Raw genomic sequence first — 24,165 nt, 5'->3', positions numbered from 1 at the left:
TTTTTATGGACTGGTTGTTTTTTTTCACTGATTTTTCGCCCAGTCAGTGATCATTTTTTCTTTTTAGATGACCGTCTTTTGTTTGTTCAACACTTTCACTCTGACCTATGACTCATTCAGGCATTAAAAGGCTCCAAACTCAAGAGCAGAACCAGCGTTGTGTCGACACAGTTTATCAAAAAAAAAAAATCCATTTTTAAAAATTTTTTTTTTTTTTGGCACTCTGTTACCAGCAGCCTGTCACAAAGACACAATTTGTTCAGCTGAATCTATAATAAATACCAACAATAACACGGTTTTACAAATATAACAAAAAGTGATTTCCAAAGAGCTATTGGCTGAAAACTTGACATTCAGTCAACGATTAACTGAAGATGCATCTGTCAGGTTTTTGCTGGATTTTTTTCCTGTTTTTTAAAGGCACAACTTTTAGATGCTGTTCATTCGCTGCTGATATCGCAAGATGTCACACATATCATGTTGTGCTTACCTACAACCACATCAAAATATAACTCAGTATCTGTAAAGCTGACTGAGTTGCAGCCATTTTTGTCTTGGTTAATGTTGAATCCATGTAGTGGTTCAGGAGATATTTTGCTAACAGACAGACTGGGTTGACTCCAGTAGTTAATGTTAAAGAGTGCGCACTAAGTAGCACTTGGATTATGAGTCGTGAATGACTCTCAGCTACCAGCACACCAAAATCTTGTACAATATTTGTAAAACTGACAGAAATATAACCACCCATGTGTTTCTAATGAGAGTTGGCTGTGGTGGCCATCTTGAATTGGGTTGACTCCAAATGTTAATCAGTTGTATATGGGGCGCCGTTTGTAAAGGAGCTTGTGCTAAAAATTCATGCCTAAATTTTGTCACATTTAGCTTCTGCTAAAAATTCATGCCTAAATTTTGTCACATTTAGCTTCAAACACTGTTTAAAAATGTAGTGTTGATTTTCTGATGTCACTTTTTACAACATTTAGATTTAACATTTAACATTTAGATTTAACATTTAGCATTTAGATTTATATTTAGTATGTAGCTGTAACAATTACATGTAACTAGCTAAATGTTGTAAAAAGTGACATCAGAAAATCAACATTACAATTTTAAACAGTGTTTGAAGCTAAATGTGACAAAATTTAGGCATGAATTTTTAGCAGAAGCTAAATGTGACAAAATTTAGGCATGAATTTTTAGCACAAGCTCCTTTACAAATGGCGCCCCATAGTTGTACACATGTATCTAAGGGTTGTTTTTCTGAAAGGTTCAATAAAATTCATCCAGTAGTTCATGTGATATTTTGGTCTGATCTTTTCGCACAGACAGGAGCAAAAAACATCACCGTCCACTCGTGTCTGTCGGCGGCGGGCGATAAACAAGGAAGTCTGGCTCCTTGGAGACATTAAAGGTGGTTTAAAACTTTTACACAGCCCCATTACCCAGGTGCATTTATCAGATGTTACTTTGACAGCAGCACATGACTTCAGAAACATTTCAGACCATTTACAACAAGCGAAAGATTCATTTCGGCGAACAGGAGTGTGTGACACGGGGCAGACCTCTTTGGGGTTCTCATGTGCTTATTTTGTGTTATGATGTCAGTTCCTCGTGTGACCACAAAGCTCAGACACAGGAAGTCACATGCCAGTCATCATGGGGGCAGGTTTATTTATAAAAAAATGATACTCGAGGAGGAGACGTTCACCCTTCTCTTCAGCTTTTGGTTAAGTTAGTTGATCTTTCAAAACAAACAAAGAAAGAAAAACTACAGCAGATGAAATGTTTGATATTAGTGAGTCTTTATGGGAAACACAGAGATCAAATCAAAACTTTAGTTGCAACTTTGTTAAACTCACAGCATCTTAGGTTGATAAAAACACAATTTAAAGTTCATTTGAGCACAAATGTTTCCTCAGAGTGTCTTTTTCAACACTTTACAGGTAAAGAAATGCCTCACTCTCTCCGCAGAATACCAAAAGGCTAACTGTGTGACCTTCGACTGTGGTTTATTCAAAAATAATCCAAATGTGTCCAAGGTTGTGTTCATAAAGTAAATCATTCACTGCTCACATGCGTTTAATACCCCACCGAGAGGCTGAAACGAAGCTGACCTTTCATATTTTTTCTTTCTTTCTCTCGCAGGTGAAAAAAAATGTAAAAATTTAACAGGATATAGCCGACAGGAGTGTCACAATATGGCAATGAGACTTTTGCCAGACAGTAATGACGGTGCTGATATTATCCACTCCCTCTGTTCCCCGTCTGAGTGCAACACATTCCAGTAATGCTGCACTTTAGCCCTGGAGTCTGTGCAGTGACAGCTGCTCACCATTATGGCACTGCGTGAACTAATTTTAATGGCTGTCACCGGCAGCAGGACTAAATGCAGGACTGCCAGCGTAAACAAAACACGAAAAGCCAAGACGGATGGTCCTCTCAGCAGAGGGTAAATGACAGGACGGGATAAAACACCAGTTTGCTTTCTGCGATTAGTTCACCACCTCAAACGTGGAACACAAACATTCTCGGATTTGATTTATTCACAGTTCATAAGACTTTCAGTAAGAAGCTGATAGCCTACACTGCTTTGAACAGATTTTATACGTGTTGTACTTTTGTCTTGTTGTAACCACATAACTCAAAAACTTTATTGAGATTATTTATGATAGACCAACACAAAGTAAAGCATAATTGTGAAGTATAAGAAAAATGACACGTTTTTTTTTTTCAAATTTTTTACAAACATATATCTGAAAAGTGGGGTTCACATTTGTATTCAGCCCCTGAGCCATTACTTTGTAGAACCACAGCAATTCCAGCTGCAAGTCTTTAGAGCAGGGGTCTCCAATTCTGGTCCTTGAAAGCCACCATCCTGCATGTTTTACTTGTTTCTCTGCTCCATCACACCTGATTTGAATCAATGAGTGATTAACAGGCTTCTGCAGAACATGAAGAGGTAATTTAACCTCTGAATCAGGTGTGTTGGAGCAGGGAAACAAGGAAAACATGCAGGATAGTGGCCCTAGAGGACCAGGAATGCCCACCCCTGCTTTAGAGGTTTGTTTCTACCAGGATCACATGTAGAAAATTAAAAATTTTGCCTATTTTTCTTTTCAATTTACCTGAAGCTCAGTCAGATTGGATGGAAGGCAATGTTCAAGTCTTGGCACAGGTCTGGACTTTGACCAAACCATTCTAACCCATGAATTTGCTTTGATATAAACCAATCCTCTGTAGCTCTGGTCGGATGTTTCAGGTTGACGTCCTACTGGAAGGTGAACCTCCGCCCTGGTTTCAGGTTGTTGTTTTTTTTTGCAGCCTCTGTATTCACACTGAGCAAAAACATAAACTCAACACTTTCGTTTTTGCTCCCATTTTTCATGAGCTGAACTTAAAGATCTAAGACTTTTTCTGTACACAACAGGCCCTTTTCTGTTAAATATTGTTTACAGATCTGTGTTAGTGAGCACTTCTCCTTTGCAGAGATAATCCATCCACCTCACAGGTGTGGCATATCAAGATGCTGATTACACAACATGATTATTGCACAGGTGTGCCTTAGGCGGGCCACAATAAAAGGCCACTCTAAAATCTTTACTTTTACTGTCCTGGAGGGTCCGGGTCAGTATCTGGTGGGATCGGATTTGCCTAACGCAGTGCTACACATCTCCTTCACTCAGAGCTAATCAGGTTGTTGAATGTGGCCTCTGGAATGATGGTCCACTCCTCTTCAATGACTGGAATATCCAGTTACTGACAATAAAATGTCACATTCAATAAAAAAGTTTTTATACTTTATTAGATAAACTTGACTTTCTCAAATCACAGTGGAAAACAGCTTTCATAGAATGATTGATGTGAAGAATGAAGTAAAGTCTGCAGTCTGTGCATCACACTGGCTATTAAACAGCAATGAAATGTCAGGACTAAACAGCAGAGCAGCGACAACATGAACATATTTTGCTTTGAAAATTGGTCTGCTTGTGCTGCATAAACTAAAATATGTTTCTGTGTAAAAGAAGAAACCCTCTTTTTTTTCCCCCACTGGTCTGTTTCCTTCATGGATAAGTAGAAGTGCAAGTTAACCCAGTCTGTGTGTGAGGGGTGGGCCAGAGGTGATCTGCGTAAATAATACTTCTTCAGATAAACTCAGGGAGGTTCGCCAAAAGACATTTTTCTCTAGCAAAGGTCCAGAATAAATATATTTAAATTCTCTTTTGGTCACAGCGAAGTTCGGTTTCTTCAATCAACATCATATTGTCTTTTCAGGTCTGCACTTCTCTGTGGGCAGACAGCTTCTCACTGCAGAGAAGCAAAGAAAAACTGCAGCCCAAGTGGGAATTACCGTGAATGACAGAAAAGCTGCACTGCCTAAAGTGAATTACCATAAATGAGGGAAAAGATGAGCCACCTCAGACGAATTACAGTAAATTTCAGGAAAGTTGCACTGTCTAAGCCTAGTGGTCTCCAATCCTGGTCCCCGAAGACCACTATCCTGCATGTTTTACTTCTTTCTCTGCTCCAACACACCTGATTTGAATCAATGTGTGAGTAACAGGCTTCTGCAGAACATGAAGAGGTAATTTAACCTCTGAATCAGGTGTGTTGGAGCAGAGAAACAAGGAAAACATGCAGGACGGTGGCCCTCGAGGACCAGAATTGGAGACCCCTGGTCTAAGCTAAAGTATCTTAAAGGAACTTTCCGTAAATGTGGGAAAAGATGCACAGTCTAAAAAGAATTACCATAAATGCTACTTAAGCTGCGCTGCCTAAAATGAATTACGGTAATCAGTTTCATTTGGGTCTGGACCGCGGTATGAATTTGGGGACTCCTACCTTACGATATCTGGAAGAACTGAGGCAAACTCTGCTCAAAAGCTGCTGACTCTTCTTACAAATTTATTATAACATCTGACCACATAAAATGCATCTTTTATACATGATGTATTAACAAAGTGTCAAACAACAATCACAATCAAAGTCATGCACTCATTTGAGCAAGTTTTCAATCATAAGATCCGACTCAGAAATCAACCGCAGTCCGAGAAGTTCACAAATTTACCAAGAGACATTAGGATGTGAGCATTTTTAATAAATATTACATTGTTAGCAGACATTATCAAAAAAAAAAAAACTAAACTATTCACCAGTATAAGGAAATTTCAAAGTAAGTCTTACACAGGTTAATGTTTTTTAATTCACATTTTTATTACTTCCATAGTTTTAAAATGAGTAAAAAGCAATAGAAGAGGTGCAGTGAGTGCATTCCTGAACACCAAACAAAGCATTTTAATATTTGATATCCCAAACAAACCAACATGTCCAGTTACAACTTTAACTTTTTCCCTTTTAAAAAAAAAAAAGTGCACTAACAGCCATCGGAATGCCCGGTGTATAAAACATTAGCAAGTACACCAGGACAAAAAAATAATACTCCAGTTCTGCACAGAAAACATTCTCATAAATACAAACAGAAATCTAAAAAAAAAAAAAGGCCAGGGGGAGAATACTTGATCTCGGAGCTCCTGGAGTTTGACCTCTGCAGCGCCGTGGTCTGCCTCCGGACTGTGGAGGACAGCGAAGACCGGCTGTCTGCAGGCTGGACAGGCTGGACAGGACGAAACAGTTTCCCTAACGTTTCCCTGCACCGCTGTCAGGCACACGAGCACCACAGTGTGAACAGAGCCCTGGAACAATCACGCATCACGCAGCTAAGTGGGCACATCTGGCACATTTAGTATCCAGTAAGGCAGTGTTTGTGTCATATAAAAAGGCATTATGTAAAAAAAATAATAATAATTGCATCAACACTTGCTGGTCACTTGTAGTATCAGTAATTGTAGGTGAGCATCAGGAATTGTTCTTAAGGCTAAAGTCTGTTTTTGCACCAGTGTCTGGTTTCAGTGTGCTGACATGTGCTGGTTGGCCTGAGGAGGACCCAGAAAGCCAAGTCTCTGCTTGTTCTTCCTCTGTTCCGTCATCTGTGGAAGAGACGGAAAGGAAACCAGTCAGGCCGGAGTGGATTTTAATTTTTCACAAAGCAAACACTCGTGTTTGCACCATTACTGTTCTAGTGGGCACTTTGTCATGCAAAACACACCATTCCCACAAACCCGCGTGTAATTACAGCATTCCAGAGGGAGAATCTGCTCATTTGAACTTAAAGCGCAGGTAAAAGCACATCCGAGTAAACATTTATTTAGTCTGATCAAAAAGCAAAAAACAAATTCTGCACAGTCTTGTTCTCATATTGATGGTTGATGTGTCCTTAAACATCTGAACTGAACAGACTTTTGGACATTCAGGACAGCTTAGCAAGCTTATCAAACACAAAATGGGTCACAACTCAGTCAATTTTTCAAATACTAAGCTTAAAGTTGGCGTGGTAGTAGCTGAGAGTCGTACCCTGAGCGTGAACTGATCATAGGAGTGTAGAGAACAGAGTATGGAGAAACGAGGACCTCATTTTTAGAATTTTTCAGGCTTATAAACCAACTCTTTCTTAAAAACAACATCCCGGTGGGAAGAGCGTTCCATTAGCTAATATTAAACCTCTACACTTTTGCGTGAGTCTGTTTGTTTAGTTTGTTTCTGTTTTCTCAGCTGAACAACGTTCGTGTTTCTACGCACGTGTGTGTGTGAGCTGAGCACAGATAGTCCGTGTTTATGCTGGTGGTGCCAAGGTTGCTGAATGCATCAGTAAACCAGGAGTTCAGTAAATCTTTGACCGACTAGATGCTCTGAGCAGGTGGACAGATACATTCAGCAGCCTCAGCACCACTGGTTTATAACGGTCTACATTCATATATGTGTAGTAAAACAGAAAATAAGTGTAGTAATGTAGTGTTCTTTCACACCAGGTTAGCGTTTTTGAGAGAGGGTTGTTTTCTTTTATAGCCTGAAAAACAATAAAAAAAAAACTGGCACTCCTTTGTCATTAGCCTAATCTGGACAAAGACTTCTGCCTTTAATGTTCAGTGAATAAAGGATCAAAAATTCTTTTACAGTTTTAATGCAAATAACTTTCTATGGTACAAAAGTAGAATAACTTCATAAGACAGAACTGTAGCCACAACGAATCAGGTGACTCTTTTACAGTGAGTGCTGATTTTCTGCATGATTGAGTTTATTAAATCACCCAGCAGCTGAGTTAAGATTGAAAATCTTTAGGTTGTGGGTACTGATTATGTCTGGTCTTTGCAGTAATGGTAAATACAGTGGGGTGTGCAGCCATAGAGCAGTGCACACACACACACACACACACACGTTGGCTGTAAGTGTGTTGAGATCAGCAGAGGTTGAGATGAGGGCTGGAGCTGCAGAAAGAATTTCCCTTCAAGACATTTCAGAGCGCGGAGGGCAGAGCTGCAGTCAGGCCTCACAAGTTTCTGCATAAACACATCCACCTCTTCTGGAGAGTGCAAAAAACTGTGTTTTACCACGAAAGCTGAACAATGAGACTTCTAATAACACAGCTTTCTATTAGCACACTGCAGAAAACCTCATGTAGAAGAAGAGTTCATGTATCCACGAAAGCAGACTTAACTCGGAGCCCAATCCTCCGCCGAGGCCATAGTGTCAGTAAAACATAGTCCTGTCAGGGTCATGATCACCTGAAAATTTAATCAGCCGTTTCTGGTGACAACCCCAACAGGCCTGGCATTTCATGAAAGAATGCATGTCACCCACCATCTTTTATACCAGATTGGTAAACTAAGATCATGTTATGATGAGAAGGGTCAGAATTACCGTGACTCCTAAGGTTTTTGAATTAATACATTTAATTGGACTATATAAAACTAAAATAATTGAAGATGCAAATCCAGTTATATACGTTATAAACAAACAAACACACACAGACATGTGCAAAAACATGATCACTCTGCCTCTGCATTTGGCAGAGGGCCATAAAAAAATGCAATGGGGTTTTTGCTCAAGGGCACTTTGACAGCAGCTGAAGTTGGTTGTTAAAAGGGGTTATATGAGGGGTCCCAGGCAGCAGGGCGCTGCTCCCGCCTCTGCGGCTCGCCGAGGTCAACAGAGAATGTCGTTTTGTTTACTGGAGTGTGATGCTCCCTCAGCAGGAGCTGTTTTTGCACATCTGGCAGAAGGGGAACAAGGACGGGCCTGTGACTGGAATCACATGCAGAGGAGGCAGGTGATGGGAGTGATCAGTCACACTGGAGCAGCGGAGCTAGTCATCCAAAGAGCCAGAGGCTCACAGGCGGCTCTCAGCTGCGTTCACTGCTTACGCCAGAGTTACCTGTGGCGGTTCATTCAGTGGCGTCTGAGGTCTGACCGAGCCGATACTTGGCTCAGAACAGAGATTTACAGCAAAGAGACTCTGCTGAATCAGTCTGCTGTGTGTGACCTTTTGGTCATAAAAAAAAAAAAAAAAAAAGAAAGCCTCACTGTCAGGGAGCACATGGAGTTCAGCCCGTATGTGGTGCAAGCTACTGAATAACAAATATTAAAATATTTTTTAAAACGAAACAAAATGAAAGGAATGAATATCAACTGAGCCAGAGTTTTAGATTTGGATCATCTTGTTTTGAGGAATGTCAGCTGTAGCCGTTTTGGTCAAAGCTTTCAAAATAACTTGATGCTCATGTGAGATGTCACGCTCAGAGTGTGTGATGTGAATGACTCTCAGCTACCCCAACATCAAGTCTGTCCACTTCTGTGTTTTCTAGGCTCAGCTGGCTGGGGTGGCCATCTTTAATTGGATTCGTTACAAAAGTTAATCAGTTGTTGATGTACATTCAAGGATTACTTTCTGCAAGTTTCATTAAAATTCATCCAGTAATTTATGAGATATTTTGCTAACAGACAGACACGTGCAAAAATATCGCCGTTTTGCCTTCGGAAGGAGCGACGACAAGCTAAACGGCCGCTGTACCTGTTCTTTGAGCTCAGACAGCTGGCCTGAGAGCTGAGACACCAGAATGACGGTGCTTTCCAGTTTCTCCTGCAGGCTTCGCATCTCATTCTGCTCGTTGTCTCCCTCGCTGCTCACCAGAGACATGGCTCTCATACGAGGGAACCAGTCCAGATTCTTCTCCTGCAGGAAGCAAGGTCAGACATGAGAGAGTCANGGGGGGAGTGAAGGGAATAACAAAAAGTAGGAGAAAAAAAATAAATAAATAAATAAAAGTTGACTAAATGGGATCACAGAGATGGCAGCAACACTGATGCTCAAAGATTTGCATAGACATGCAGGGAGTGTTACGGTGCTAAAACCATCCTGCGGGAGAAGAGTAAACAGAGAGGTGGTGGAGAGCGGAGACGGGCGTGAAGGTTTAACATTAATCATCTCATCAGTATGGAGGCTGCTCTCTGTTTTGTGCTCGACGGTGGAGAATTTTTAACGCCGCTCCGCCGTCTCCTGGTTACTGCACATCACAGTTATACACTAAATGAACAGTAACTGGCATTTCAATTCTCACCCACTCCATAAACACATTGTTGATGTGTGGATGAGTCACTGTCACCCATCAGCAGCCTGACTGGAGCTATAGTGTTACTTATAGGGGACGTGCTCACATGCGAAATGTTTACTTAATTATCCATTTTTTCCCCCCTCCAGAAGTGCGGTGAACGGAAGCGAACATCTGCAGCAAAGCTTTCGAAAAACGGTGCAAAATAAACCTATGGAATTATGTAACGGGGCTTATGTGCGTCTGCGTTTGCACATGTGTGGGTGTGTGTAATGTTGCCGAGCATCTGCATGGAAAGCGAAAATGCGTTTTACAACTTGTATACTCCTGTGCAAAGTGAGATAGGTTTCGCAGAGACGGGCTGCCACCAGCTGATCTTATGTAATATTCCTTTGTCAGTTCTTCTGATAAAAATCATTTACAAGGTGCTGATAGCGTGATTTGACTGGCACCACATTAGGTCCACTGGGAGCAGCGAGCGAGGTGTGCTCCCACCTACTCTTATATAAGAATAGACTGCGGTGATGGATGGAACGACGAAGAGCGCGAGACGACGAGGATAAAAGGTGAAGGCAGTTCGGTCACAGACAGGATGAAGATATGTCTTTGTTTTTCTTTCTCTGACTCCTGGGGGTTTATCTCCTTTTAGTGAGAGAGACAATAATTGCTCTGACCTAATATGCTTTCGCTCATTCATCAAAAGGAACAAAACACTGATTAAAACTAATCATAAATTTCATCAAAAAAGCAAAAAAAAAAACCTAATTGGAATCAGACGAGCAGCAGCAATCACCGTTTTATTATAAAACGTTGACTTCAAGACTTGGGTACAGGGTCTTCACACAAAACAGGAAGTTGCTGCAAAGTCAGTAACTCAGAGTTAAAAACACACTAAAACTAAAGTAGCATTCATTGGAGGAATGCGCATCACCCTTCCAGCTAGAATGCCAAAGTTTTAAATAAAGACGTACTATAGATCTATCCGTTTCGGTCATCTAAGTATTAAACAGGTCTGTCACTTTCTGACTTTAATTTTTAGCTGTTTTCAGTCTTTTGGACTCAACAGTATGAATAGAGTCTTACTGTAAGCTATTGCCCAAAAATGCAGGGCTAATTGGGGCCTCTGGCATGGAGGGGATGATGAAAAAATGAACACTTTCCTTTCTTACGGTTTAAAAAGATGGGGGGGGGGGGGGAGAGACACACAATGACAGCTCTGTGAGGTCAGAGACGTCTCTGGAGCTGAGCGCCATTCGATGCTCGATTAAAATCATCCAGAACTGATGGATTATAATCTCACAGATGTGAATATTCTTCTTGCATGAAGTCACTTGCACTGGTTGGAGAGTTATTGCCCTTAGAAAAAAAAACAAAAAAAAATCTGAACAATCCCACTAATCTCCTGCTGCTCGTCAGTGGACTTGGCTCGGCTCTCCTGTCTGAACGAGTCAGGCTTCAGAGTTTTTTCATTGATCACATCACTGAGCAGGAGTTTACAGAAACTCTTCTTCTTCTGCTCCTCAGCCACTGCTGAAAATAACTTACTGGTTGCACCTTCTCAATAACTGCTGGTTTTATTGCTTCAAATTCTCATTCACTTACAGAAAATATTGGATTGTATTCTCACTAAATAAATAATTACGTAAAACCACCTAAAACTTTCATTTTGAATGAGCAGAACATAAGACTGACAGGCTTCTTACTGCGAGCCTTTTAAGGTGGTTGTAAACCAATTTCTACTAAATAAATCAACCCTTGATTCGGGAATCCAAGCCAGTCATAAACCTAGATTAAATTACTCCTGTATTTTAAAAATAATCAGCTTCAGGATGTTCAGATTGTAGCACAGAAATGGCACCAGTGAACAGAAGACAAGATGCACTTAATGATCCGTGTCAAACCCTTAGATCTCAAAGCTGCTTTAGATCCAATTGATTGCACGGTTTTCTTTCAGAGGCTAAAACATGTTTGTCTTTTTTGAGTTGACTGAAAACATATCAAGCTAAGCTATTTTTATCTGATAAATTTGTTGATCGAAATGACGAATCTTACTCAATTTGTCTTGGCGTTCCACAAGGTTTTGTGCTCAGACGCTTACTTTTCATTTTATATTTTCTCCCTTTAGGTAATATTAGTCAGCATGGCATGAATTTCTATGGTTTTCCAGATTATATTTCGATATATTTATCCATAAACTGTGATTAAATTGAATTATATGTGGTAGTTAGAACAGAAGAATGTTTTAAAGACAAAAAGGTCGGAATGACCTAACTTTCACATCCTAAATTCAGCTAAGACATACGTGGATGTATTGTATCCATGTTGTTTGTCATGGTGGCATAGCATTGACCTCCAGTACTCCTGCAGGAAATTAGGAGTTTGTCATGGAAAGTTATTATTCTTTAACTCACACCTTAAACAACTTTGTAAAAACCTTCTTTCTCTTGTGCAGTATTGATACAATTTGGATTTCTCTGTCTTAAAACAAGTAGTTCTCTAAAACACTCAACACTTGATGGTTTTATGATCTTAAATTAATTTACATTCTCTTTTAGATAGAAAGAGTATTCCTAATTTCCACCATGTGTAATTATTTTAACAAGAAGTATGAGGGTCAGGGGTTTGGCCCAACAGAAAAAAGAAAGAATGCTAAAAGCAATTTTATTTAACAGACAATAACTATCCAAAATACAGAGACTAATAAACAAACCACCCTTTAGCAGGGAGGGTTAAAGGTAGCAGGTCCCGTATAGCAAGGGGGAAAATATAAATTACTAACTTTACTATAAAATAAAATCCAAAACTAAAAAAAAAACAAAAACAAAAACATTTTTTACTGTGTTTTTTATCCAATCTGAATTGTAAACAGTAAACTACAGGCCATGAGTTAAACAGAAAGTTTGATAAACATCAAAAAGTCGTTTCTTTAAAAACTATTTAAAAAAGTAATAAAATTAACCAAAAACCGAGGATTATTTGCTTCAGATAATTTGACTTGGACGTGAAGCAAAATAAGACGCATCAAAGAACTGAATAACATCTCCTGATGTTAAAATATAAAATATATAAAAAGTAAAACGCTCAAACTTAGCTTCTCAATGGGCTGAAGACATTTTGACATCAGAGATATTGAATAAATATACAAATGGTTTGCCACAGAACCTTTCAAAGATTTCCTGATGCAACTTCTTGCCGTACAGCACCTCTCGTCTCCCTCCACTGCAGCTGTCTGTGATCACAGCGACCGCCAAGCTTTTCCTGCACAGCTGATTTAAATCAAACAGGCAGGACTGCAAACTTCTGAGTGTTGTTCTGAACCAACCATGCTTTGTTTTTTAAATACTATCTTCCTCTGCTTATTCTGTTCTGGGGCTGTTAGCAAAATGCAGCTCAATGAAACCTTCGCCTGCTTCTAGACGTGAGCGGTGATCACTTTGTAAACTTGACTTATTACGGAAGAAATAATAAATTTATTTTTGGTAAATTAGTTCCACATAGACATCTATTACTTATTTAACATGTCTAAAACCAGAAATTTAGGTTAAATTTCAACTGGACTGTTAATGATATTCCAGCACGTCAGAGATTCAGACATTTAGAGGTTACATAACCTGAAATTTATCAGAAGTCAAGCCCTCAAACTATTTGTCCCGAACAGTCAGTGTGTAGTTTATGAAGAGGAAATAGCTGAACAATATCTCATTAAGGAGAATCTGTCTTTAGCCATCACTTAACGTTAAAAACACAGCCTTCGATCACTTCTGTTGCCGTTTTTAGAACAGACAACTTGTGACATGTGTGTCTTATGGTAAATGAAGGGATCATGAGTCACAGGGTGTGTGTCTGTGTGTGTGAGACGGTAAGAAAGAGAAAGGGACGAGGAGAGCACGTGCCAGGCAGGGCTGAGCTATTAGCAGGCCACTTGAGATGGGTTATGTAACAGCGTTGTGGCTGCTGCAGTACCTGCTAGTCCTGTAGCGCTGTCATAATTTTACACACAAACAGCCGCACTCTGACTCACACACACACACACACACACACATCCACAACGGGCCGACAGAACAGACAGTGTAACATGAGCTGACTCTTTTGCTTGGCACCACATCATTTTATGCTACCAACCAGATGCAATCGTTATGAGTCAGTTTGCTGTGTGTGTGTGTGTGTGTGTGTGTTTCAGGTCATCAGGTTTCTGCTTTTTTTTCCCCAAACATGGGGAGGGGGGAAAAAAAAGAAGTTTTTCTTTTCTACAGCAGTTGCTGTCAAAGTCCTCCCAATGTGCCGGCTGCACATGAATACAATCAAGGTGGAGTTGAACAGATTAGGCTCAGAACTAAAAGTAAAGGTTTTCCAAGCGAAACATCAAGTCAAAGTCCTCTCTGGACCGCGGTTTGAAGAAGACGAACGATGCAGCAAACCAGCGTCAAGGAATCCCACTTTCCATTTCAGCTGCTCTCGTTTTTACAGATAATGTCACGGCATCAGTGCCTTTATAATAATAAAAAAAAAACACTGTCACTGTTCAGTATCTGTGAGCAGCTTACCATTTTATGAGTTGCACATTGGATCAGGTTCGAGCACCCACACAAGACAAATGATTTAGGTCAGTGGTCTTCAATTAAAATTCAGTGATGTCCACCTAAAGACATTTCTCCCTGAATATCTACATTTAAATTCTCCTTTAGTGACAGCCATGCGTGTTCTCTTCACTCATCATATCCTCTTTTCAGGCATGTTCCTCTCCGGGGGCTGGACGCTCGTCTTCGCAGAGAGAAACCACGGGCCAGGCAGGGGAAATACCATAAATCCTGCTTAAAGTGCATTACCGTAAATGCAGGAAAAGCAGCACTGCCTAAATGAACTACCTTAAATATGTATATATTTCAAAATAGTAGCTTTGTTTTACTGAATTTTAACAATTAATCTGGGTCCAGATAAGACTTCATTTGGATCAGGATCGCAGTCCGCCATTTGAGGACATCAAGTTTAGTTATTGGTCGTCTTTTCATACAACATAAAACTAACGAGAAAGACTGTCCAGTTTCCAAGTCTTGCAAGTTCAATAAAAAAAAAAATTTCTAAAAACCCACCAGAATTCAACATTTCAATGTTTTTTTCCATAATACTGCTGGTAAATTAAACAAACGTGCTAAATATCTCACTGGTTGCTCTGCTTATACAGGAAGTGACTGAATAAAAATATAATTATTTTTAAGTTAGTATATGCTGCCATAACACAGACACTAAATGGATAAAGCATGACACAGCTTTTGACAATTGTTCTTCATTGTATCCAATAAAACCTCATAAAATTGTTGGTTCTGATGTGGCCTCTGACCACAACTTAAGAACCGAATTAAGTTATCTGAAGATTTGTTACGAAAACCTGAAAAGGTTCAATTCAAGACGACATCAATTTCCGTAAAGTCCAATTAATCAACTCATTCAATTCAATACTTCTCCGTCTGAAACAAGATCACTCTGTGGAATTGTAGTATTTTTACATTTAAGGGTATTTTAAAAGGGGCAAATGTTTATTGTCTGCAAAACTCCTGTTTTTTGGGGGGTTGTTCCAAACATTTTTAGTCATTTTATGTTTTGTTTGGGTTATTTTCCCTGGTTTGACTGAAACAAGAAACAAAACTACAGTAACTACTACAATGCCTCGATCCATTCCGTGAGCCGCTGTTTCTCACATCACACACAGAACTGCTAACGAAGCAGATTAGATAACCGTTTTGTGTTCAGCCATCAACGGCGAGCCTCCATTTCGTGATGCATGTCGACTAAAGTAAATGCATCAGTCTGATAATAATTTTAACACCACAGATGTTGCATAAAACTCTGCTTTCAGTTCTCCCTGCACGTCAGTGAAATCCCTGTAATCACTTTCACTTTAACTAGAACGGCTGGATTCTATTATTCAACTATATATTAATGCAGGCATGCCTGAAAAAGATAAATCAAACAAACAAAATGTTTCCTGGTACCTTCCCCATGTGTTTTTCTGCTCTGCAGCATATTAAAAGGTGTTAATTTAAATTCCTGACTCATCATTACCTCATCTCCCAGAAATACTTTGGACAGGCATCAGAGGACAGACCTGTTGGAGGACCTGCTGATGCATATTAATTCAACGTCTATCACCTGTTTGTTATGCAAATTGTTCATTATAATGCCAACATTCTTCTGCCCATCACAGTCGAATGTTAATCACAAAATGTGCAATTGTGTTGCTGGGCCTCATCTGAATCCATTAACCCAACAGAAACACCTAGCTGCCCTTACATCCTTCAGCTTCTTGTCTGTGTGTCAGCACGGCAGCTCAGGACACTGATGATAATAGTCCTGGACTGGGTTTAATTACTATTTAACTGCTCTGTGTCCTGGCAGGTTAGGAGCTCGGCTTAGTGAAGACTACCTGGAGACAGTGACTCGTTTCTCTCCAGCAGCGAGCGGCGAGGAGAATAAATTGGGATGCCTGGCACAGGCCTGGAGGCTCAGTCTTGTTTTTCGATCGCTCCACTCCTGTAGAGGATCAGGACTCGGTAGCACACTGTGCAAAATGTTCCCAGTAAAGAAGGTGCTGCAACTTTAAGACAACACCAAGATATCTGCTGCGTCTGATACAGGTTGGCAGCAAAATATAAATGAGCGAATTAAATGATTATTTTTTGCTAATGAGTTCTTGGAATAATAAAAGAGAAACTCAAGTGGATTTCTGTATCAAATTAACAATAGTGCCGTGGTGTCTCATCCTTCTTAAATGATCAAAATGTGGGATGAATGGAAGATGTTCTTAAGGGATTGAAAGATTGACCATTTGGATGATTAATTAGGCCTTTAATTTAATAACAAGCACTGGCCACACCTGTGCGTACTCAAGCCCATCTGGAAACATTAAAACACTTGACACAAGCCCTTTTCTTAACGAGGGATGTGATTTATGTCAGGGGTCTTTTTCAGTACATCCTCAAAAACACTGCACTATGTCTTCAACATGTTTTCATCCACACAGAAACACAGAAAATGACCAAAAATAACCCAAAACGATACAGGGACTATTATGCTGCCACGAAAATACAACAAAAAACAAGAAATGAGGTGAGGCACATGTGCATAAAGTTTACACATTGGGTGAAAAATGTAAATATAACAAAAAGAGGAGGATGCGCTCAGGTTGTAGGTCAGAATAGAGGCTTTGACTTGGTTTTCAAAAGGATTATGTTAAGATTAAATAAAATGAAAGATGGCATCTCCAGATGTTTCCCACTCTGGAACTTGTTTCCTAAAACACTGTGTAGACATGAAGAACCCATAAGAATATATACTGATCCCCACTGAGCCTCACTGCTAAATCACAGGCGGTCACTATTCTTTGTTTAAGGCTTGCATCAGTCCAGTTAATATGAATATTAAACTGTTATATTTATGAGCCAAAACCAAACGAGCAAACAAGAAAAAGAGGAGTCCTACTGATCTGCGCCGGCATTAAAAATATAAAACGTAATCAGTTGGCTTCTACTGCAGGGTGTGTGAAACGATCTCCTAAAGATAAAAGTGTGAGGACATGGTTGTGTAATTTCAGTGTACTGACTGCAATCATCTGGGCCACGTAGCTCTCAGGGCCGGTGTACTCTGTCGGATCCTTCACCCTCACCAGAACCAGGAAGTAAAGGTAGTGCCACATGTTGTGCTCAGATTTGATGTGCTCCTCAAAGGACACCGTCTTGTTGTCAAATTTGTCCCGCTCCAAACCTGAAAGACAACGGCTTTCTTTAACGAGCGTCCCTCCAAACGTGCCGATTTTTGCAGACTTAAGTTTCCAGGCGGCGTTACGCACCACAGATGAAACAGGTGGTTTTAAGAATCTCCTCCTTCCTTTGCTTCTCGCTTCTCAAGTCAGCGAACGTGTCGATGATCACACCGAAGATCAGATTGAGGACGATGATGATGACGATGAAGAAGAAGAGAAGGTCGTAAACCACTCGAGCCGCGAAGAGCGGCTCCTGAAGGGGAACAAAATGGATGAAGATTTGTTCATTTCCACCTCAAAGCAGAAACACTCAATGTTAAAATCATCTGTGGACTATTCAGCAAACACAAATGGACAATTTAGAAAATAAATCGTTTTGACAATTTAAAAGATGCTCTGACCGTTTTCGAGGGTTTCCTTAGAATATCTCCCACACCACCTCCGTTACGTAATCCCTGGTTCAACACGGTGATTATACACATACGAAGAGTATCACACACACGTTCCATCCCATCATCTTCAACTATAACAAAATGCACGCAAGACAACATGTTAAAGGGGGAAAAATAGATAATGAGCCTTTAAATATATATATAAATAGAACAGTTTAAAAGTGTGGCTTTGGCTGCTGGACAAGTAAACATGTGTTACACCCAGAATATGATTACAGAAGAATGACCACAAACGCATAAATACACGCCCTCAACACTCCTCTATTAGTCACTTTTCTTTCCTTGTATGATTTATTTAGCTAATCTGATTAAAAAAAGATAACTGCATTTAAAAAATAATAATAAAAGAAATGCACTGAGCTAAAAAACTTGAAGAAAAAGCTGACGTTTAAAAGAGGACAAAAAACAAAAACTCATTTATACAGTCTGACCTTATCTAAAAAAAAAAACAAAACAAGCTATGATTCATCTGCGAGAAGAAATTGACGAAGAAATCTATTTTGCCATTTATATGATAAGTGAAACGCACAAAAACAGCGAATGGATGAACACAGCGTGACGGCTGAGGAGGAAGAGGAGGTGAAGGATGTGGATGAGATCACGTGTGTGCCCCTACAGCGCAGGTGATCCATGGTTTCAGAAGTGTGAGTCACTCCCGTCTGCCTCATCCAGAGTCTTTTTGTGCACGCCACAGTGTGAGCGTGTGTGTGTGTGTGTGTCTGCGTGCGTCCCTGAGAGTGTTCGTGTGAGTAACCTTTCAGGAACTCGCTACAGCTGGAAATGTCACACACACACTGTGCCAGTCAAACTACAAAATCTTACAACTTGTCTCCTCAGCAGAGACTTTCTTAATGAGACGTTTTAAAAATAAATAAAAGTTAATTGATTAAATGCAAAAGTTACCAGGAGGTGAGGCAGGAGCTGGTGCAGCAGGGCAGCTGTTTTTATAACACGAATCTGTGTCTCCGCCTTTAGTCAACAAGTCGTGTTTGTCTACAAAAAGCAAAAAAAGAGGAACTTTAGGTGCTTTTGGTTAATTATAGCAGTATAGAACATTTCCATATGGAAAAGGCTGATTAAATTGTTTCCTGCATTAAAACATCGTACTGCTTATTCTAATCAGTGTCGGTTAAATCAGCAAGAAAGGTATAGTCAGTCATTATGTAAACTGAGGCAGCAGCTGCTGGGTGGGCGGTGAAGAGTTGCTGAAAAAAAAAAAAACCTGAACAAATCACTTGCACATGGGCAAATCCCCACTCAAGAGAGGTATATCACTTGTGATCGGTTTAGGCAAACCTGACGAGAGCGTTAGTAAAATAAAAAATAAAAAACAGCTTCCTCCCTGTCAGTAACAGGTCTCAGAAACAAGAGTCAGAGGAGGAGGAGGAGGACAGAAAGGGGCATGTTTGGTGAAGGGCTGGTGGGGGTTAAAGGTCACAGCTCCACAGCAGCAGTGCTGTGGACAGGATGCTCCTCAGCCTCTGTGAAGTTTCTTGGCTCAGCCCTCAGCGAACACACAGACAGGCGTGAGCTCAGCTGGTTACATAACCCACCACTGCTTTGCTGTGCTCTGTTCAGCAAAACACAGGATGGCGCGGCCACCAGGTTATGCAACAGGTGCACATGTGCAGGCAGGATGTCTCCTTGATCGTCAGCTCATTAACACGCCCACACTCTCCACAGTGTTATCAAAACATGTGTCTCGGGATGCATATATAGCATACTGTACATATTCTACACCGTTACGAGGCGACTGTATATCCTCGCAGGCACTGATTAAGTGTTTCCTACATGAATACAAAGCTCTCTTTACAGGTCAATAACTTTTTGTTTTGAAGAGAGGAGAACATTATGGGATGCCCGTGTGAACATTTTTCTCATACAATAGATTGCTGCAGCACCTGTTTGAGGTGTTCCACTTGTGTTTCTGCCTCTACAAGGCGCCGACCCGTTCTACCTGAACAAGAAGGCGCTCAAAGCGAATTCTTCGTCCTTGTTTGAAGCGCGATCAGCTCTCCGTGAACAGACACCACGCAGGTATGTGACGGGGTTATATAATCAAGGAGAGAAAAGTCAAAACCAAAACAAGGAGCCTTTGAACGGAGCTCGACTCGTGCCAAATGGGGACTACTAGTTTAGAACTATAAATAACCTGATCAGGCGCTGTAGTTTAGTTAGCAGAGTTTTAATGAGGAAACTGAAGTGAACACAACGCAGGTTATGACAACTTAGGGACCGTCTACAAACTGAAGCATCTCACTACAATCATCAAAACCATCTCTAGCACGGTCTAAAATCCAACATAACATTTATGAATTAGTTATTTATCTTTCCTTTTAAAGCCATCCCATTGTTAAAAGAAAAACACATGTTTGTATAAATTTAGATCATTTTTATCCTCTGATTATAATGTAGATGGTTTGTAATCCCTCACCTCACAGCTTTTTACATTATTTGTTCATGTGAGTTTGATTTGTTTTGATTTTATGCACCTTTTGTGCTGTTGATGCAATTTAACAACATTTTTCTTAAGTTATTGAAGCCGAAAGTGAGAATTTATCTTACTTTCCAGCTTCATAAAAACACAAATAATCTTTTAATTCTAGTTTTTTAATTATATTGTGGTCTATATGTTGGTTACTGCATCAAGGGGATGAATTTATTTCTACACCTGCTGCGCTCCACAGTTCTGTCAGTTAAAGAGCAGCATCTTAAAGTTGTAAGTGTTTCTGCAAAATGAAAAAAAAAATAAATAAAAGTTAGGTCCTGACCTGCTGAGGGGAGGCGGTCCACCTCCATCCGAAAGTCATCCTTGAGGAAGAGGAAGCCGATGATGGAGAAGAAGTAGACGAGAAAGATGGCCAGAATAGCCGTCAAAAATATGGAGCGGCCGTTCCTCGTCACGCTTTTGATCACATTCAGCAGCGTCTCTTCTCGGAAAACCAAGTCAAACAACTGCGAAAGCAGAGCCTCGTCAGTGAATCCTGAACGACGAAACTGTAGCTCTTCTTCAATCACAAGTTAGTTCATGTAGGGAAGGATGCCTTACCAAAAAGCTGTAGAAGAACTCGTGAACAAAGAGGCCCAGGACACAGATGAAGGCATAACCCAAGTGGTAAATAAAGAACATGTCCATCACAACCGCTTTGTAGCCTCGAGTGAACGTTCCCTGGTTGCCCACAAAACTCACAAGAAAGACTAATTTGTTGAACAGCTGAAAAAAAGAAAAGAGGACAAAACCTAGAGATGAAAACTAGATTCAAAGGTTTACTGTAATAAACCATCATCACTGCAAATCTGGGGTCAAAAACAGAATTTACTTACATTTATAGTACCGAGCAGCAGCAGCGCAGGGGCCAGGCCCAACGTGTAGATGGCCCGCAAAAGGAGGGAGACGAAGAAGAACACGATGCCCCACTGCTTCGGGAGGACAGGAAGTAGGGCGGTGGAGACCCCCAGTGCCACCCACAGTAAGATACTCCAGAAGGAGGACAAGATGCCTGGTTTAAAGAATAAATCATCCGTGTGAACAAGGAAACTGAAACTCGGCAGTTCCCCGCTAAATTATTCACCCAAACTAAAAGCTGAAGTTGGCGCACACCGTCGAAGACAAGACTTAAAAATGTCAACCAGACCAAGGGGACCTTAGCACTCGAAACAACCTTCTCCTCTACAAGCTGTAGAGTAAACCAAGCAGCAGAGCTCGAGACTCTGAGGGAAAATGAGAGGCACCGATAACCGACAATTAATCAAGAACAGTAATTCTCAGTTCTTCATCACACAAAAACATCAATTTGACAGTTTGGTAAGACTCAAAAGAGTTTAATCTTTTGATGCATCATCAAAACCTATTGTGGAAATAGTTTAGTAAGATACACTCCATCATATAAAACAGAAAATAATAATAAAATGTGTTTTTATCCAGTCTGAATGATTAGACTGCAGGGTAAAACTGGACAGAGCTACCAGCTGTCCCACATCGAGTGTGGAAATAAAGAATAAGAAGGATAAACACACATCTAGTTTCTCCTGAGCAGACATCAGATTAGGAGCATAAGGGAAAAAAATATATGCATTTAAATAACTACACAACCATTTTCAGGTATGAACACACAGTGGTCATAAAAATGAACAAGGCAGACAAATAATTAATGTAGATTTATGTAAGAGGTTTTTACTGCACTCTGTTACCACTTTTAGACCCCAGTCATTCATTCAGTATTTAAAAAAATAAATAAATAAAAACTAGTGAATTACCTTTAGCCGGAAGCAACAGGGAAATCTGAACAAAAATAACTCTTTCATTAGTTTAAAGTTCTGCTTTGTGCACGGCGTTTGGACCCGAAGCAGCTGGATTTAAAAACATTTGCTTGAGCAAGTTGTATGAGGTTTATAAGCAGATAAGAGGCGGTAATAATTGATTAATTTTCAGCTTTTAAGTTTGGCTCAAACACTTTAAGCATATCTTTTTTTTAATAAATTATATTTAAGTTATAAAAGCTAGATAATAAACACTTTAAAAAAGGAACCGTGAAGCCTGGAGGTATCCGCTCTGATGAGTACTGCTGTTTACTAGATGCAGCTCACAACTGCTTGGTTAGTTTTTGGTAAATTTACCTCTTGGTTTATACTGAAACATCCACTATAGATGCTCAGAGAGATCAGCATTAAAGTTTTCCTGGTCAACAGACTATTATATAAGTGGGTCTTGACTTAACTCACAGAACTGTCTGTCACAATGAAACTATTAACCAGGAGAACGTTGGTTTGAGACTGGAGCTGCAAGGTGGAGTAGCTGGTTTGCACGGTCACCTCGCAGCAAGAAGGTATTGGATTGAAAACTTGTCCGTATCTCTGGGTTTTCTCCAGGAACTCCAATTTCCTCCCACACTCGGAAAAAAACCCTGCATGCTGGATTATCTGGTAAGGGTAAATTGGCCCTAGGTGTGTGTGTGAGCGTGCATGCCTGTTATGTGCCCCAAAATGAATGCTGGAGTGATACAGAAATCCTTACCCTCATCTCCATCGTCCCCAAAAGGGTAGAACACCGCCACGACGGTGTTGAGGATACAGGCCAGGTAGAAGGAGATGCTCCCCCAAAGAGACATGTGGCGTGAAAACCAAAACAGAGCCTTATTTTCTGTCCAAGAGTAACAAAAACCCCAACTTAGTGCCGAATCAACACAATTTCATGGAGCAGTCATCGTGTTTTTCTTGCATTCAGACTCACTGCGAATCTTCTTCTGCCACTTCATCTCGTTGTAGAGGTTGTCGAACTGCTGGAAGAAGTCGTTCACCTTGCTGCCTTGGTCATCTCTCTCGGTGGTGGTGAACACGCGCATCTTGGACTCCTCGGTGAGGTACTGGCAGATGTTCTGGACGGGGAACACGATCTGCTCCATGGTGCGGTCGTGACGCACGATCTGGAGAGACGGAGGCAGAGAGGTTTAGGTGCTCCGGGAAGTCTTGGGAAGGAGCAGAATGACTCGACAGAGTGATGCTTACTTCTATCTGAGCTGTGTGTTTGGTGTAGTAGTGAAGAGCTTCGTCCCTCTCAGGGTCCAGCTCCGACCTCAAACCGGGTCTGAGGCTCTGCTGCAGGAACTTGTTGTGTCGAGCCAACTGAGAATCAAAAACACAACAGCTTGTTTACGCAGCATCATATATGGAGCACATCCTCGCAGTTTAATATGTTAAATAAGTTAAATATGTCTGTAAACTGACGGAGACAAAAATAATTCAAATTACAGGATTAATACCTCATTACTTATTCTCATCAGTAATGAGAATAAGTAAAGTAAAGGGAAAACTGTCCTAAGAAATAAATATATAAACAGTATTTGTTAATTATCTGAAAGTGACATGCTCATTTTGAAAGTAGATGCCCACGGAAAAGTTTTTTTTTTTGTTTTCTTTAAAAGTTTGTTCAAGAGCGCGGTTACATCTGTGTTGCATCACCTCATTTTCAAGGCCAGACAAAAGTATCATCATGAAACTTCCCAAATGATTTGTCACATTAGGATGAAAACTTTAAATCTGTACAATATGAGACAAGTCGGGACAATTTTTTTATCCTAAAACTGTCTGAAACTCAGAAGTTGTTTTGTTTACATGTGGAAATTAGATTCTAGCAATAATATTAGACAAATGAATAGATAAATAAATACCTATCTTCAACATTTGGTGTTTGGGGAGATAATAAAGTGTTATTGACTTTTTTTTTCATTTTTACCACAACTACACGTTTAAAACTTGAATGTAATTTTGCATCAAGGTTTAAAGTGATGCCTTTAAAGATGGATTCCATCTTTGTAATGTCGAACTGTTTTTGTTCATTTCCTCTTTTAAAGTAACTTTTAAAAAGTTAATTTAAAAGAGGAAAAAGAAGGCTATTAAAAAAAATTATTCTGTTTAATCATTCATTTTTTATGATGAGCAAAAAGCTAGCTTTTTATTTTTGAAAAGATTATAGAAAAGCTTTTGTCAAAGTTTGCACATTATCAGTTAATTTTTTTTT

The 24,165-nt window shown here is 40.1% G+C and overlaps 1 protein-coding gene across 2 annotated transcripts in view; it reads right to left on the bottom strand.

Moving 5' to 3' along the window:
* Window positions 1-4,877: 4,877 nt before the first annotated feature.
* Window positions 4,878-24,165, bottom strand: part of itpr2 (inositol 1,4,5-trisphosphate receptor, type 2) — a 58,797-nt gene continuing 39,509 nt past the window's right edge. For both annotated transcript variants that reach the window (XM_017423025.3, XM_017423024.3), the window contains exons 46-57: window positions 23,154-23,270; window positions 22,879-23,071; window positions 22,663-22,788; window positions 20,973-21,148; window positions 20,698-20,862; window positions 20,420-20,603; window positions 18,552-18,641; window positions 17,598-17,719; window positions 17,284-17,449; window positions 17,038-17,198; window positions 8,903-9,064; window positions 4,878-5,984 (exon numbers count right to left, since the gene is read on the bottom strand). In XM_017423025.3, coding sequence (XP_017278514.1) covers window positions 5,904-5,984; window positions 8,903-9,064; window positions 17,038-17,198; window positions 17,284-17,449; window positions 17,598-17,719; window positions 18,552-18,641; window positions 20,420-20,603; window positions 20,698-20,862; window positions 20,973-21,148; window positions 22,663-22,788; window positions 22,879-23,071; window positions 23,154-23,270 — 1,743 coding nt within the window. In that variant the 3' untranslated portion in view covers window positions 4,878-5,903. The remainder of the gene's footprint in view (window positions 5,985-8,902; window positions 9,065-17,037; window positions 17,199-17,283; window positions 17,450-17,597; window positions 17,720-18,551; window positions 18,642-20,419; window positions 20,604-20,697; window positions 20,863-20,972; window positions 21,149-22,662; window positions 22,789-22,878; window positions 23,072-23,153; window positions 23,271-24,165) is intronic.

This window comes from Kryptolebias marmoratus, linkage group LG11 (genome assembly GCF_001649575.2).
Source record: "Kryptolebias marmoratus isolate JLee-2015 linkage group LG11, ASM164957v2, whole genome shotgun sequence".
Classification (NCBI taxonomy): domain Eukaryota; kingdom Metazoa; phylum Chordata; class Actinopteri; order Cyprinodontiformes; family Rivulidae; genus Kryptolebias; species Kryptolebias marmoratus.
The sequence above is the reverse complement of the archived record's forward strand: the minus strand, read 5'-3'. Positions and strand labels throughout refer to the sequence as shown.